The sequence below is a fragment of the Hemiscyllium ocellatum genome (assembly GCF_020745735.1).
Source record: "Hemiscyllium ocellatum isolate sHemOce1 chromosome 27 unlocalized genomic scaffold, sHemOce1.pat.X.cur. SUPER_27_unloc_1, whole genome shotgun sequence".
Lineage (NCBI taxonomy): Eukaryota > Metazoa > Chordata > Chondrichthyes > Orectolobiformes > Hemiscylliidae > Hemiscyllium > Hemiscyllium ocellatum.
Genome location: NW_026867476.1, coordinates 1844122 through 1856409, shown reverse-complemented (window position 1 = coordinate 1856409; position 12288 = coordinate 1844122). Strand labels below are relative to the sequence as shown.

Sequence of the window (12288 nt, the reverse complement as noted above, 5' to 3'; positions counted from 1 at the left end):
CGGACAGTGTGTGTGAGAGAGAGAGGGACAGTGTGTGTGTGAGAGAGAGAGAGAGAGGGACAGTGTGTGTGTGTGTGAGAGAGAGAGAGGGACAGTGTGTGTGTGAGAGAGAGAGAGAGGGACAGTGTGTGTGTGAGAGAGAGAGAGAGAGGGACTGTGTGTGTGTGTGAGAGAGAGAGAGGGACAGTGTGTGTGTGAGAGAGAGAGAGAGGGACAGTGTGTGTGTGAGAGAGAGAGAGAGAGAGGGACAGTGTGTGTGTGTGAGAGAGAGAGAGAGAGGGACAGTGTGTGTGTGTGTGTGTGAGAGAGAGAGAGGGACAGTGTGTGAGAGAGAGGGACAGTGTGTGTGTGTGAGAGAGAGCGAGAGGGACAGTGTGTGTGTGTGTGAGAGAGAGAGAGGGACAGTGTGTGTGTGAGAGAGAGAGAGGGACAGTGTGTGTGTGAGAGAGAGAGAGAGAGAGAGAGAGGGACAGTGTGTGTGTGTGTGTGAGAGAGAGAGAGGGACAGTGTGTGTGAGAGAGGGACAGTGTGTGTGTGAGAGAGAGAGGGACAGTGTGTGTGTGAGAGAGAGAGAGAGAGGGACAGTGTGTGTGTGTGAGAGAGAGAGAGAGGGACAGTGTGTGTGTGAGAGAGAGAGAGAGAGAGGGACAGTGTGTGTGTGAGAGAGAGAGAGGGACAGTGTGTGTGTGAGAGAGAGAGAGAGGGACAGTGTGTGTGTGTGTGAGAGAGAGAGAGGGACAGTGTGTGTGTGAGAGAGAGAGAGAGAGGGACAGTGTGTGTGTGTGAGAGAGAGAGAGAGGGACAGTGTGTGTGTGTGAGAGAGAGAGAGGGACAGTGTGTGTGAGAGAGAGAGAGAGAGGGACAGTGTGTGTGTGTGTGAGAGAGAGAGAGGGACAGTGTGTGTGTGAGAGAGAGGGACAGTGTGTGTGTGAGAGAGAGGGACAGTGTGTGTGTGAGAGAGAGAGAGAGAGAGAGAGACAGTGTGTGTGTGTGTGTGAGAGAGAGAGAGGGACAGTGTGTGAGAGAGAGGGACAGTGTGTGTGTGTGAGAGAGAGCAGAGGGACAGTGTGTGTGTGAGAGAGAGGGACAGTGTGTGTGTGAGAGAGAGAGAGGGACAGTGTGTGTGTGAGAGAGAGAGAGAGAGAGAGGGACAGTGTGTGTGAGAGAGAGAGAGAGACAGTGTGTGAGAGAGAGAGGGACAGTGTGTGTGTGAGAGAGAGAGAGAGAGAGAGGGACAGTGTGTGTGAGAGAGAGAGAGAGACAGTGTGTGAGAGAGAGGGACAGTGTGTGTGTGTGAGAGAGAGAGGGACAGTGTGTGTGTGAGAGAGAGAGAGAGAGAGAGGGACAGTGTGTGTGTGAGAGAGAGAGAGAGAGAGAGGGACAGTGTGTGTGAGAGAGAGAGAGAGAGAGAGAGGGACAGTGTGTGTGAGAGAGAGAGAGAGAGAGAGAGGGACAGTGTGTGTGTGAGAGAGAGAGAGGGACAGTGTGTGTGTGAGAGAGAGAGAGAGAGAGAGGGACAGTGTGTGAGAGAGAGGGACAGTGTGTGTGTGAGAGAGAGAGAGGGGGACAGTGTGTGTGTGTGTGAGAGAGAGGGACAGTGTGTGTGAGAGAGAGAGAGGGACAGTGTGTGTGAGGGAGAGAGGGACAGTGTGTGTGAGAGAGAGAGAGGGACAGTGTGTGTGTGAGTGAGAGAGAGGGACAGTGTGTGTGGGCGGGGGGTTGCTGAACCTCTCTCTCCTTCTTCATCTTCATTATCATTATTATTATTTTCCCCCGCCCCCGTTGCACTAACTCCCACAGTTTAACTAGATAGACAGATCTGTGTTATATTTACACAATAACGGCTCTCCGCTGGCTCTGCCTTCGACCCTCAAAATGGCCGCCGCCGCCCACCTTCCAGTACCTTCCGCGGCCGGACCGTGTCCCGCCCTCCCCTTGACTGGCGTCGTTCCCAGCCAATGGCCGCCTCCGGCGTGGACAGCCGGACCAATCGCCGGCTGGAGGCGTGTCCTTGCCTCGTCCTTTCTGATGACGTATTGTTTCCGACCCGTTAAGTTTCGCCGGAGGTCGTTACCGCCCTCACTGTCCGCCACCCAATCAGCGCGGCCGGACCGAGTCCCGCCCTCCCCTTGACTGGCGTCGTTCCCAGCCATTGGCCGCCTCCGGCGTGGACAGCCGGACCAATCGCCGGCTGGAGGCGTGTCCTTGCCTCGTCCTTTCTGATGACGTGTTGTTTCCGCACCGTTGAGTTTCGCCGGAGGTCGCAACCGCCCTCACGGTCCGCCACCCAATCAGCGCGGCCGTCCCTCCTCCAGCGCGAGGCGCTGTGGCCATGGGTGTATCTCCGCCTTTCCCTTCTACGTCATCTTCTTTCTCCTCCCCCCCCACCTTCGTGCGGTTGCGGTGCATCTCGGGATGTTGGATGACCTCTCGATTTTTCTCGTAGGCTGTATCTCGGGACAGTGCAGGGCCAGTCATGGGCTCTTCCCTCAGCCGCGGTGCGTCTTGGGATATTGGATGTCCAGTCCGAGTTGGTGTCCGGACTCAGACAGGGTGCATCTTGGGATGTTGGAGGAGTGGCATCCTGAATGCCTTGTGGGCTGCTGGCAGTCCCAGGAAGATGCAGTGCCTTGCTATTTTTGCACTTCCTTGTTCCTGATGATGGCCAAGCCCAAGCTGGTGGTGTTTGATTTGGGTAAGTGCTTTCTTTCTTGTTTATTATGCCCTCTCCATCTCCCTGCTTTTAAATATATTGTTGATACATGGGGTTGAAGGGGGTTTTAATAAAGTACATTAAAAGTACATCCAAGGAGAGCCTGACTCTTTTCTTTGAGGAGCCTGTGAGGTTTTGAATGGCTTCTGGGCTGGTGCAGGTCCTTCCTGGATGGCTGTCTGCTTCCACTCAATTCTGCGAGTAAAAAATGAGGTCTGCAGATGCTGGAGATCACAGCTGCAAACGTGTTGCTGGTCAAAGCACAGCAGGCCAGGCAGCATCTCAGGGATAGGGAATTCGACGTTTCGAGCATAAGCCCTTTCCTGATGAAGGGCTTATGCTCGAAACGTCGAATTCCCTATTCCTGAGATGCTGCCTGGCCTGCTGTGCTTTGACCAGCAACACATTTGCAGCTCCACTCAATTCTGGGCGTCGTAAGGATGTCGTGAAAGGGTTCAGAAAAGATTTACAAGGATGTCGCCAGGGTTGGAGGGTTTGCGCTGAAAATTTCGCTGCTGGAAAAGCGCAGCAGGTCAGGCAGCATCCGAGGAGCAGGAGAATCGACGTTTCGGGCATGAGCCCTTATTCAGGAAGTGGTGGAGGCTGGTACAATGACAGCATTTAAAAGGCATCTGGATGGGGACATGAATATTAAGGTTTGGAGGGATATGGGCTAAGGGCTGACAAATGGAAATCTGGCCGACACGGACGAGTTGGACTGAAGGATTTGCTTCTCTGCTATACATCTCTATGACATGTCTGTGCTAGGATGACCTTGGAGAGAGGGCATACCTTCTCCAGTGGTACGTGGGCGCAAGAGAGGCTGGATAGAGTGGTTCATCATCGATATGGTGTCCAAACTGAAGTTTAATAAGTTCAGATGCCGTACATGTTTAATTTTTCTAGGTCTTCAAAACGGTCTAAAGAGAGACCGTCATGGCACCTTGGTGGGGTCCCTACATCAATGCCAGAAGCCCCAGGTTTGAGTCCCACCTACACCAAAGTTGTGCCCTAACACTTCTGAACATATTGGTTATTATAATCGATAAGGGAGACTGCCAAGATACCGGGATAATTCACAGGCAGCAGACGTTTGTACATGTCAAATTCTGTCAGCAAACCACCAAGTGGGAGAAAGAGGAGTCTCAAAGAGGGTGGGGGATGGAAAAGCACAGCCGGTCAGGCAGCATCTGAGGAGCAGGACAGAGTTGGCGTCCCGTCTCCCCCAGTGTAGAGGAGACTACATCGAGAGTAATGGACACAGTGGATGACGTGTATGGAAGTACAGGTCGAATCTGGAAGGTTTGTTTGGGGGCTTGGACGGAGGTGAGGTGGGATGGGCAACTGCAGGTTTTGCACTTCTTGCGTTGGCAGGAGAAGGTGCCGAGAGTGGAGGGTGGAACGCGTGCGGAACCCTTCAGAGAACATCTCCAAGACACATGCACTAAACAACCCCACCGCCCCGTGGCTGAACACTTTAAAACTCCCGCTCCCATTCCGCCAAGGACATGCAAGTTGTGGGCCTCCGTCACTGCCAGACTCTAGCCACACGCTGCCTTTGGCACTGTCCAACCACACAGGATCAATGTCGATTCCACCAGTTTCCTCATTCCCTCCCCTCCCACTACCCAGATCCAACCTTCCAACTCAATCCTGCCTTCTTGAACTGTCCTAACTGTCCATCTTCCTTCCAACCTCTCCACTCCAACCTTCCCTCTGACATATCAGAATCATACCCCCCTCCCCCCACCCCCACCTTCATCTATGTATGGTAATCCCAGCTACCTTCCCTCCCAGCCCCACCTCCCTCTCGTTTACCTCTCAGTCCCCCTTTCACCAACCCCTCATTTCTGACCAAGAGCTTATGTCTGAAATTTTGACTCTCCTGCTGCTCGGATGCTGTCTGACCTGCTGAGCTTTTCCCGCACCATACTCTTTGACTTGGAGCGGTACACGGTGGCTCAGCGGTTAGCACCACTGCCTAACGGCACCAGGGTCCCGGGTTCGATTCCAGCCTCAGGGCGACCGTCTGTGTGGAGTTTGCATATTCTCCCCTCCGTGTCTGAGTGGGTTTCCTCCGGGTGCTCCGGTTTCCTCCCACAGTTGAAAAATGTGCAGGTGAGGGTGGATTGGCCGTGCTAAATTACCCATAGTGTCCAGGGATGTGCAGGTTAGGGTGGATAGGCCATGCTAAATTACCCATACTGCCCGGGGATGTGCAGTTTAGGGTGGATTGGCCATGCTAAATTACCCATAGTGCCCAGGGATGTGCAGGTTAGGGTGGATTGGCCATGCTAAATTACCCATAGTGCCCAGGGATGTGCAGGTTAGGGTGGATTGGCCATGCTAAATTACCCATACTGCCCAGGGATGTGCAGGTTAGGGTGGATAGGCCGTGCTAAATTACCCATAGTGCCCAGGGATGTGCAGGTTAGGGTGGATTGGCCGTGCTAAATTACCCACAGTGATAGGTGTATTAGTCAGGGGTAACTGTAGGGTTGGGGAATGGGTCTGCGAAACGAGTTGCAAATTAAGGTGGAGTAGTGGGAAATGTGGTGGAGGCCGGCTCACAATCGAGAGGGGAGCTGGCTGGTTTTTTTTTTGTGTAGAAATGGTGTGCTCAAAACAAAGGTAGGAGATTCGGGCTCGACCATGGAATCGGTTCCGGTAGAGAGGGGACAGACCGTCCTGTAAGCATGCGCTGTTTTGGACCTTGCTCGCTGACTCGGGAGCTCAACGAACCTTCCAAATCCTCATCCACTCCTCCTGTTGCCGACAAATGTGACGGTCCCAGCCCACCCTTGGGGTCGTCTCCCACGGTCGACTGGAGCAACTCGATGTGCTAAGTTTGGCTGGGTTTTTTAACCCACCTCCAGCAAGAGTTCGTGATTGTTTCACGGGGTGGGGGGAAGGGGGGAGGAAGGGCCTAGCTCTGAAGGCCAGCAGGAGTTGCTCTGACCCTCATTGCTGAGTCATTGCAGAGGGCAGATTCAGAGCCACCAACCTGCCCAACCCAATGCTGGCTACGATCCCTGGTCTCCTTCCTGTAGGAAGGAGGTTGTGAAACTTGAAAGGGTTCACAAAAGATTTACAAGGATGTTGCCGGGGTTGGAGGGTTTGAGCTACAGGGAGAGGCTGAACAGGCTGGGGCTGTTTTCCCTGGAGCGTCGGAGGCTGACGGGGTGACCTGGTTTATAAAATCATGAGGGGCATGGATAGGGGTAAATAGACGAGGTCTTTTCCCTGGGGTGGGGGAGTCCAGAACTAGAGGGGGGTAGGTTTAGGGTGAGAGGGGCAAGGGACCTAAGGACCTTTCACACAGAGGGTGGTGCTTGTGTGGAATGAGCTGCCAGAGGATGTGGTGGGGGCTGGTACAATGGCAGTGTTTAAAAGGTGGATGGGGACAGGGATAGGAAGGGATTGGAGGGATATGGGCCAAGATTTGGCACACGGGACTAAATGAGGTTAGGATGTCGGGTCGGACTGGAGGGATTGGCCCCAAGGCCCTGTTTCCGAGCTTTGTCTCTGAGTCACATGGAGGCCAGACCAGTTACGGTTGGCAGGGACTGAATGAACTTGAACATGGCAATTGGGGTGAAGATGGAATGGCAGACCGGTGGTGAGGGGCTGAAGGGTGCCCTGTTCCCAAGGAACGGGCTCCAGGAGATGGGAATACCGAGGGGAGGCAGTGGGTGGTACGGTGGCACAGTGGTTAGCACTGCTGCCTCACAGCGCCTGAGACCCGGGTTCAATTCCCGACTCAGGCGACTGACTGTGTGGAGTTTGCACGTTCTCCCCGTGTCTGCGTGGGTTTCCTCCGGGTGCTCCGGTTTCCTCCCACAGTCCAAAGATGTGCGGGTCAGGTGAATTGGCCATGCTAAATTGCCTGTAGTGTTAGGAAAGGGGTAAATGTCGGGGTATGGGTGGGTTGCGGGTCGGTGTGGACTTGTTGGGCCGAAGGGCCTGTTTCCACACTGTAAGTAATCTAATCTAAACTGTGTGACTCTGTTGAGATCTAACATCTTCTCTCCCTCCGCGTCCGCCCCCTCCACCCCTCTCTCTTCTTCAGATTACACTCTCTGGCCGTTCTGGGTGGACACACATGTGGACCCACCGTTCAGAAAGGAAAGGTGAGGAAATATATTTTGACCTTATCTTCTCTCTCTCCATCCCTCACTCTGCCCCATTCCCTCTCACTCTCCCCCTCCGCCTACTTTTCCCCGTTCCCTCTCTCTCCATCCCTCACTCTGCCCCATTCCCTCTCACTCTCCCCCTCCGCCTCCTTTTCCCCGTTCCCTCTCTCTCCGTCCCTCACTCTGCCCTATTCGTGCTGTCCCTCATCCGGCCTCCTTCGCTCTGCCCTGTTTCCTCTTCCCCCACTCTGCCCCATTCAGTCTTTCTCTGTCTGTCTGTCTCTCTCCCTTCATCCTGCCTCATTCGCTCTCTCTCTCTCTCTCTCCAACCCCAACTCTGCCCTGTTTCCTCTTCTTCCCCCCCCCCACTCTGCCTCTCTGTCTCTCTCAGTCTCTCTCTTCTCTCCATCCTGCCCCGTTTTCTCTCTCTCCAACCACTACTCTGCCCCATTCTCCCCCTCTCTCCACCATTCCCTTGCTCCCCCTCCCCACACTGCCCTGCTCCCCCCCTCCCTCTCTCTCCTCCTTTTGTCGGTGTGCCCCCTCCCTCATTCCCCCCTCCCCTTCTCTGACACTCTGTTGCTATTTGCAGGAATGGCAAGGTCGTGGATAGCTCTGGACGGAAGGTTAACCTCTACGCGGAGGTGACGGAAGTGCTGCAGGCGCTACAGAGGGATGGCATCCAGATTGCAGCTGCTTCCCGGTGTGTACCAGACATCCCTGGGACCTCCCCACAACTTGGCTGCACACACAAGATGGCAAAACATTTCCCAGGGACGCACGTGGCTGCTGGTGGTAGTCGGAGGGAAACTGAGGAAAACAAATATGTGCAGTAGAGATGATTTGGAGATGCCAGTGTTGGACTGGGGTGGACAAAGTTAGGGTATGGCCATGCTAAATTACCCATAGTGCCCAGGGAAGTGTGGGTTAGGGTGGATTGGCCGTGCTAAATTACCCATAGTCCTCAGGGATGTGTGGGTTAGGGTGGATTGGCCGTGCTAAATTACCCATAGTCCTCAGGGATGTGTGGGTTAGGGTGGATTGGCCGTGCTAAATTACCCATAGTGCCCAGGGGTGTGTAGGTTAGGGTGGAATAGTCAGTGGTAAAATATCAAATAGTAGGATGGGGAACAGGTCTGGGTGGGTTGCTCTTCAGAGGGTCGGTGTGGACTTGTTGGGCCGAAGGGCCTGTTTCCACACTGTAGGAATTCGATAAATCTTACTCTACACAACCGCCTGATGAAGGAGCATCGCTCCGAAAGCTAGTGTGCTTCCAAACAAACCTGTTGGACGATAACCTGATGTTGTGTGATTTTTTTTTAACTTTGTCCTCCCCAGTCAACACCATCACCTCCAAGTCAAAGTTGTTGTAGTAGGTGATTTTAATTTTTCTAAACATTGACTGGGACGACAACAGAGTTAAAAGGTGAAGAATTTGTTAAAAATATCTGAGAAAATCTCCTTTTATCAAAGGTGTATATGCTCCCAACTAGAGAAGGGGCAAAACCTGACCTTCTCTTGGGAAATCAGGCAGGGCGAGTAACTGCAATGTTGGTCGGGGAACATTGTGGGACTAGTGATCGGAATTGTATTAGTTTTAATATAGTGACGGAAAAGGATTAGGATTCCACAAAGTTTGATGTCTTAAACTGGAGTAAGGCAACAGTTTAATGGTGTGAGACAAGAACTTTGAAAAGTTGATGGGATTTGACTGTTTTGAAGGTAAAAGGACATCTTAGCGAGTTTTGAGAAGATTTGTAGGTCAGGTTGAGGTTCTAGATGTAGGTTTGCTCGCTGAGCGGGAAGGTCTGTTTCCAGACGTTTCGTCACCGTACTCGGGAACATCGCCAGTGGGCCTCCGGGCGAAGCACTGCTGATAATTCCGGCTTTCTATTTATCAGTTTGGGTTGGTGATATCACTTCCTGTGGTGGTGTCATTTCCTGTTCTTTTTCTCGGGGGTGAGTTGGGTGGTGGTGGTAGATGGGGTCGAGTTAGTTCAAAGGCATGACGTTCCCGTCAGGGTGAAAGGTAAAGCTGGGGGGGTGTCGGAGAACGATGGGTGAATAAAGAAATCTCTTGAGGAGTGTAGGGGCATTCTTAGGAGGGAGATCAGGAAGGCAAAGAGATGATATGAGAGTGCCTTGGCCAATAGGATTACAGAAAACCCAAAGAGATCCAAGAGGGCATCTTTGTCCAAAGAATAGCACAGCACAGGAACAGGCCCTTCAGCCCCTCCAAGCTTGCACTGACACATTTTGTCCTTCCGCGCTAAAACTGTCTTCGCTTACAGGATCCGTATCCCTCCCTGGAGATGTATTCCTCCGGGTGCATCTGGAATGCTGCTCTTGTATCTGCTTCCACCACCTCCTGTGACAACGCGTTCCAGGCGCTCACCACCCCTCTGTGCGAAAACCCCTGTCTCTCACGACTCTTTTTTTAAACTCCCAACACCAGCTCCCGCCACCCCCAGCCCGTCTTGACAACTTGAGCCGGTCCCCTTGTGACTGACCCCTCCACACTGGGGAAGGGGGAGAAAGCCTCACACTTTTCACTCTACCCATCCTGTTCGTTTGTTATAATCTTCCATCAGCGCACCCCTCACTCCGTTGCAGTGAAAGCAAATCCAGGCTATCCAACGTTTCTTCATCCTACCCCCACACCAGGTAACATCCTGGTAAACCTTTTTCCAATGCGTCCACATCCTTCTGGTAGTGTGGTGACCAGAACTGCATGTAATATTTAAAGTGTGGCCTAACTAAAGCTGGCTGAAGCTGCAGGATAACCTATCTATCCTGCACTCAATGCTCCTTCCAATGAAGACAAGCATACCATAGGCCTTTTTTTTACACTCTACCTGCCCTAGCAATGATATGTGGACCTGCACACGCAGATCCCTGTGCACATCAATACCCCTAAGGGTTCTGCCATTCACCGGATCACTTCCACCTCTACCTGACCTTCCAAAACGCATCACCTCCACGTTTTGTCCGGGTTGAACTCTATTTTTCTATCCCCCACACCCCCCCCCCCCCCCTCCAACTGATCTGTACCCTCTGACAATCTTCCTCGCAGTCCGCAACTCCTCCAATCTTCGTATCGTCTGCGCTGATTAGACGATTTTCCTCCAAACCGTTTCTGTAGCTCCCGAATCCCGATCCCCGTGGAACGCCACTCGGCGCAACCCTCCGTTCCGAAGAGCATATCCCGGCCTCGGGTCTTCCGGCCGGGCCTGCATCCATCATGCCAGCACACCCCGATACCATGTGACTTCACGTTTTGTCCCAGTCTGCCACGAGGGAGCCCCCTCCAAGGCTTGACTGAAGTGGGACAACGTCAACCGCTTTTCCCCTCCTCAAAACAAAATTACCGTGTCAACCGAGTGAGCCACAACGTCCTCCCCCCCCCCCCCCCCCCCGCCCCACACAAAAACCCACGCTGTCTATCGCTCATGAGCCCACTCGCTTCGAAATGCGTACAGATCTTGTTCCTGAGAATCTTTCCCAATAATTTCCCGACCACCGACATGAGGCCCAGAGGCCTGTGATTTCCTGGATCGCCCCCCTCTCCTTCTTCAAACAATGGGACAACATTGACTGTTCCCTCGGCCAATGAGGATACTAAGGTTGCTGGAGCATGGACGGACACCAGTTCTCTCCCCTCCCTCCAAGTTTAGGAAGTTATCCTTTTGTGCTGACGACAGTAACGGTGGAGGGGGCTATTAACTGAGCGTTTTGCCTCAGTTTTTACTGTGGAGAAAGAAATGGAGGCCACAGAACTCTGTCGGGGGGAGATAGGGGGATATCAATGTTGATGTTTTGAAAGCAGCTCCCATTGACAGTAGGGCAAGGTCTTAGAACGTTAAAACGGTGGATAAATCGCCGGGATCTGATCCGGTGTGTGCCAGGCCGCTGTGGGAAGTTAGGGAGGAAACTGAGGGGCACCCTCTGCTGCAAGATTTGTGTCATCCACAATGACAGATAAGGTTTCACAAGAGTGGGGAGCGGCTAATGCTGCGACTTTGTTCGGGAAGAGATGTAAGGGGAAGCCTGGGAACTATAGACCTGCGAGTCTGGCTTGGGTACATTGTTTCGAAGTGATTAGGACAGATAACATCAACCATCATTTGGAGAGGCAGGGAGTGATTCGGGGTAGCCAGCCCGGTTTTGTGCAAGGGAAGTGGTGTCTCACCAACTCAGTTGAGTTTTTTTTTGAGGAAAAAGGGCGGAGAAGTAGACGTGGTTTACTTGAACTTTCGTCAAGCTTTTGACAAGTGGTAATACCGTAAATCACGTGGGATCCAGGGCCTTGGGTATCACTGTAGAACAGAGAGACCGAGGGATTCAGGTACATCAATCTTTGGAGTCTGCGTCACAGGTGGACGCGAGGGGGAGGGGGTTAAGAAGGCGTTTGGCACACTTGCCTTCATCGCCCAGACCTCTGAGTTGGGGATGTCACGTTGGGGTTGTACAGGACGTTGGTGAGGCTTCGTCTGGAGTACCGTGTCCAGTTCCAGTCGCCCTCTTACAGGAAGGATAGTGAGGAGAGGGTTCGGAAGAGATTGAACGGGAAGTTGCCGGGAATGGAGGGCTTGAGTTATAAGGAGAAGCTGGCGCAAGAGGCTTACCATGGTTAACGGTAAGGTCCTAGGGAGTGTTGCTGAATAAAGAGACCTTGGAGTGCAGGTTCATAGCTCCTTGAAAGTGGAGTCACGTGTGGATAAGACAGTGAAGAAGGCGTTTGGTATGCTTTCCTTTATTGGTCAGAGTATTGAGTACAGGAGTTGGGAGGTCATGTTGCGGCTGGACAGGACGTTGGTTAGGGCCACGGTTGGAATATTGCGTGCAATTCTGGTCTCCCAGCAACAGGAAGGATGTTGTGAAAGGGTTCAGAAATTATTTACAAGGATGTTGCCAGGGTTGGAGGGTTTGAGCTACAGGGAGAGGCTGAACAGGCTGGGGCTGTTTTCCCTGGAGCGTCGGAGGCTGAGGGGGGGACCATAGAGGTTTATAAAATCACAAGGGGGCATGGATAGGGTAAACAGGTAAAGTCTTTTCCCTGGGGTGGGGGATTTCAAGATGAGGGGATATATTTTTAAGGTGAGAGGGGAAAGATTTAAAGAAGACACGAGGGGGCAACATTTGACACACAGAATGGGTTTGTGTTTGGAATGAACTTTGTGAGGAAGTGGGTATTGTTACAACATTGAAATGACATTCGGATAAGTTGGTGAACAGGGAAAGGTTTGGAGGGACACAGGCCGGGGGTGGGCAGGTGGTTCCGGTTTAGTTTGGGACGAGGGTCGACACGGACTGGTCGGGCCGAAGGGTCCGTGTGCAGATGTGGATTCACCGACACACACGTGTACACACGTCCCCAAAGGTGTTGAGCATCAGCGTTCTGAGGGGACCTGGCACCATAACTGGCAAAGGGGCGACCCCGCT

General features: G+C 52.9%; 2 protein-coding genes across 2 annotated transcripts in view; one reads left to right on the top strand and one right to left on the bottom strand.

The window, feature by feature from the left end:
- The window catches only part of dhrs1 (dehydrogenase/reductase (SDR family) member 1), a 46762-nt gene extending 44794 nt beyond the window's left edge, over positions 1-1968 (bottom strand). The window contains exon 1 of the mRNA XM_060821421.1: positions 1835-1968. The gene's annotated coding sequence lies outside the window, so the exon portion shown is untranslated. The remainder of the gene's footprint in view (positions 1-1834) is intronic.
- Positions 1969-2449: 481 nt separating this feature from the next.
- The window catches only part of mdp1 (magnesium dependent phosphatase 1), a 16433-nt gene continuing 6594 nt past the window's right edge, over positions 2450-12288 (top strand). The window contains exons 1-3 of the mRNA XM_060821477.1: positions 2450-2695; positions 6783-6843; positions 7439-7549. Of these exons, the coding sequence (XP_060677460.1) occupies positions 2518-2695; positions 6783-6843; positions 7439-7549 (350 nt within the window). The 5' untranslated portion in view covers positions 2450-2517. The remainder of the gene's footprint in view (positions 2696-6782; positions 6844-7438; positions 7550-12288) is intronic.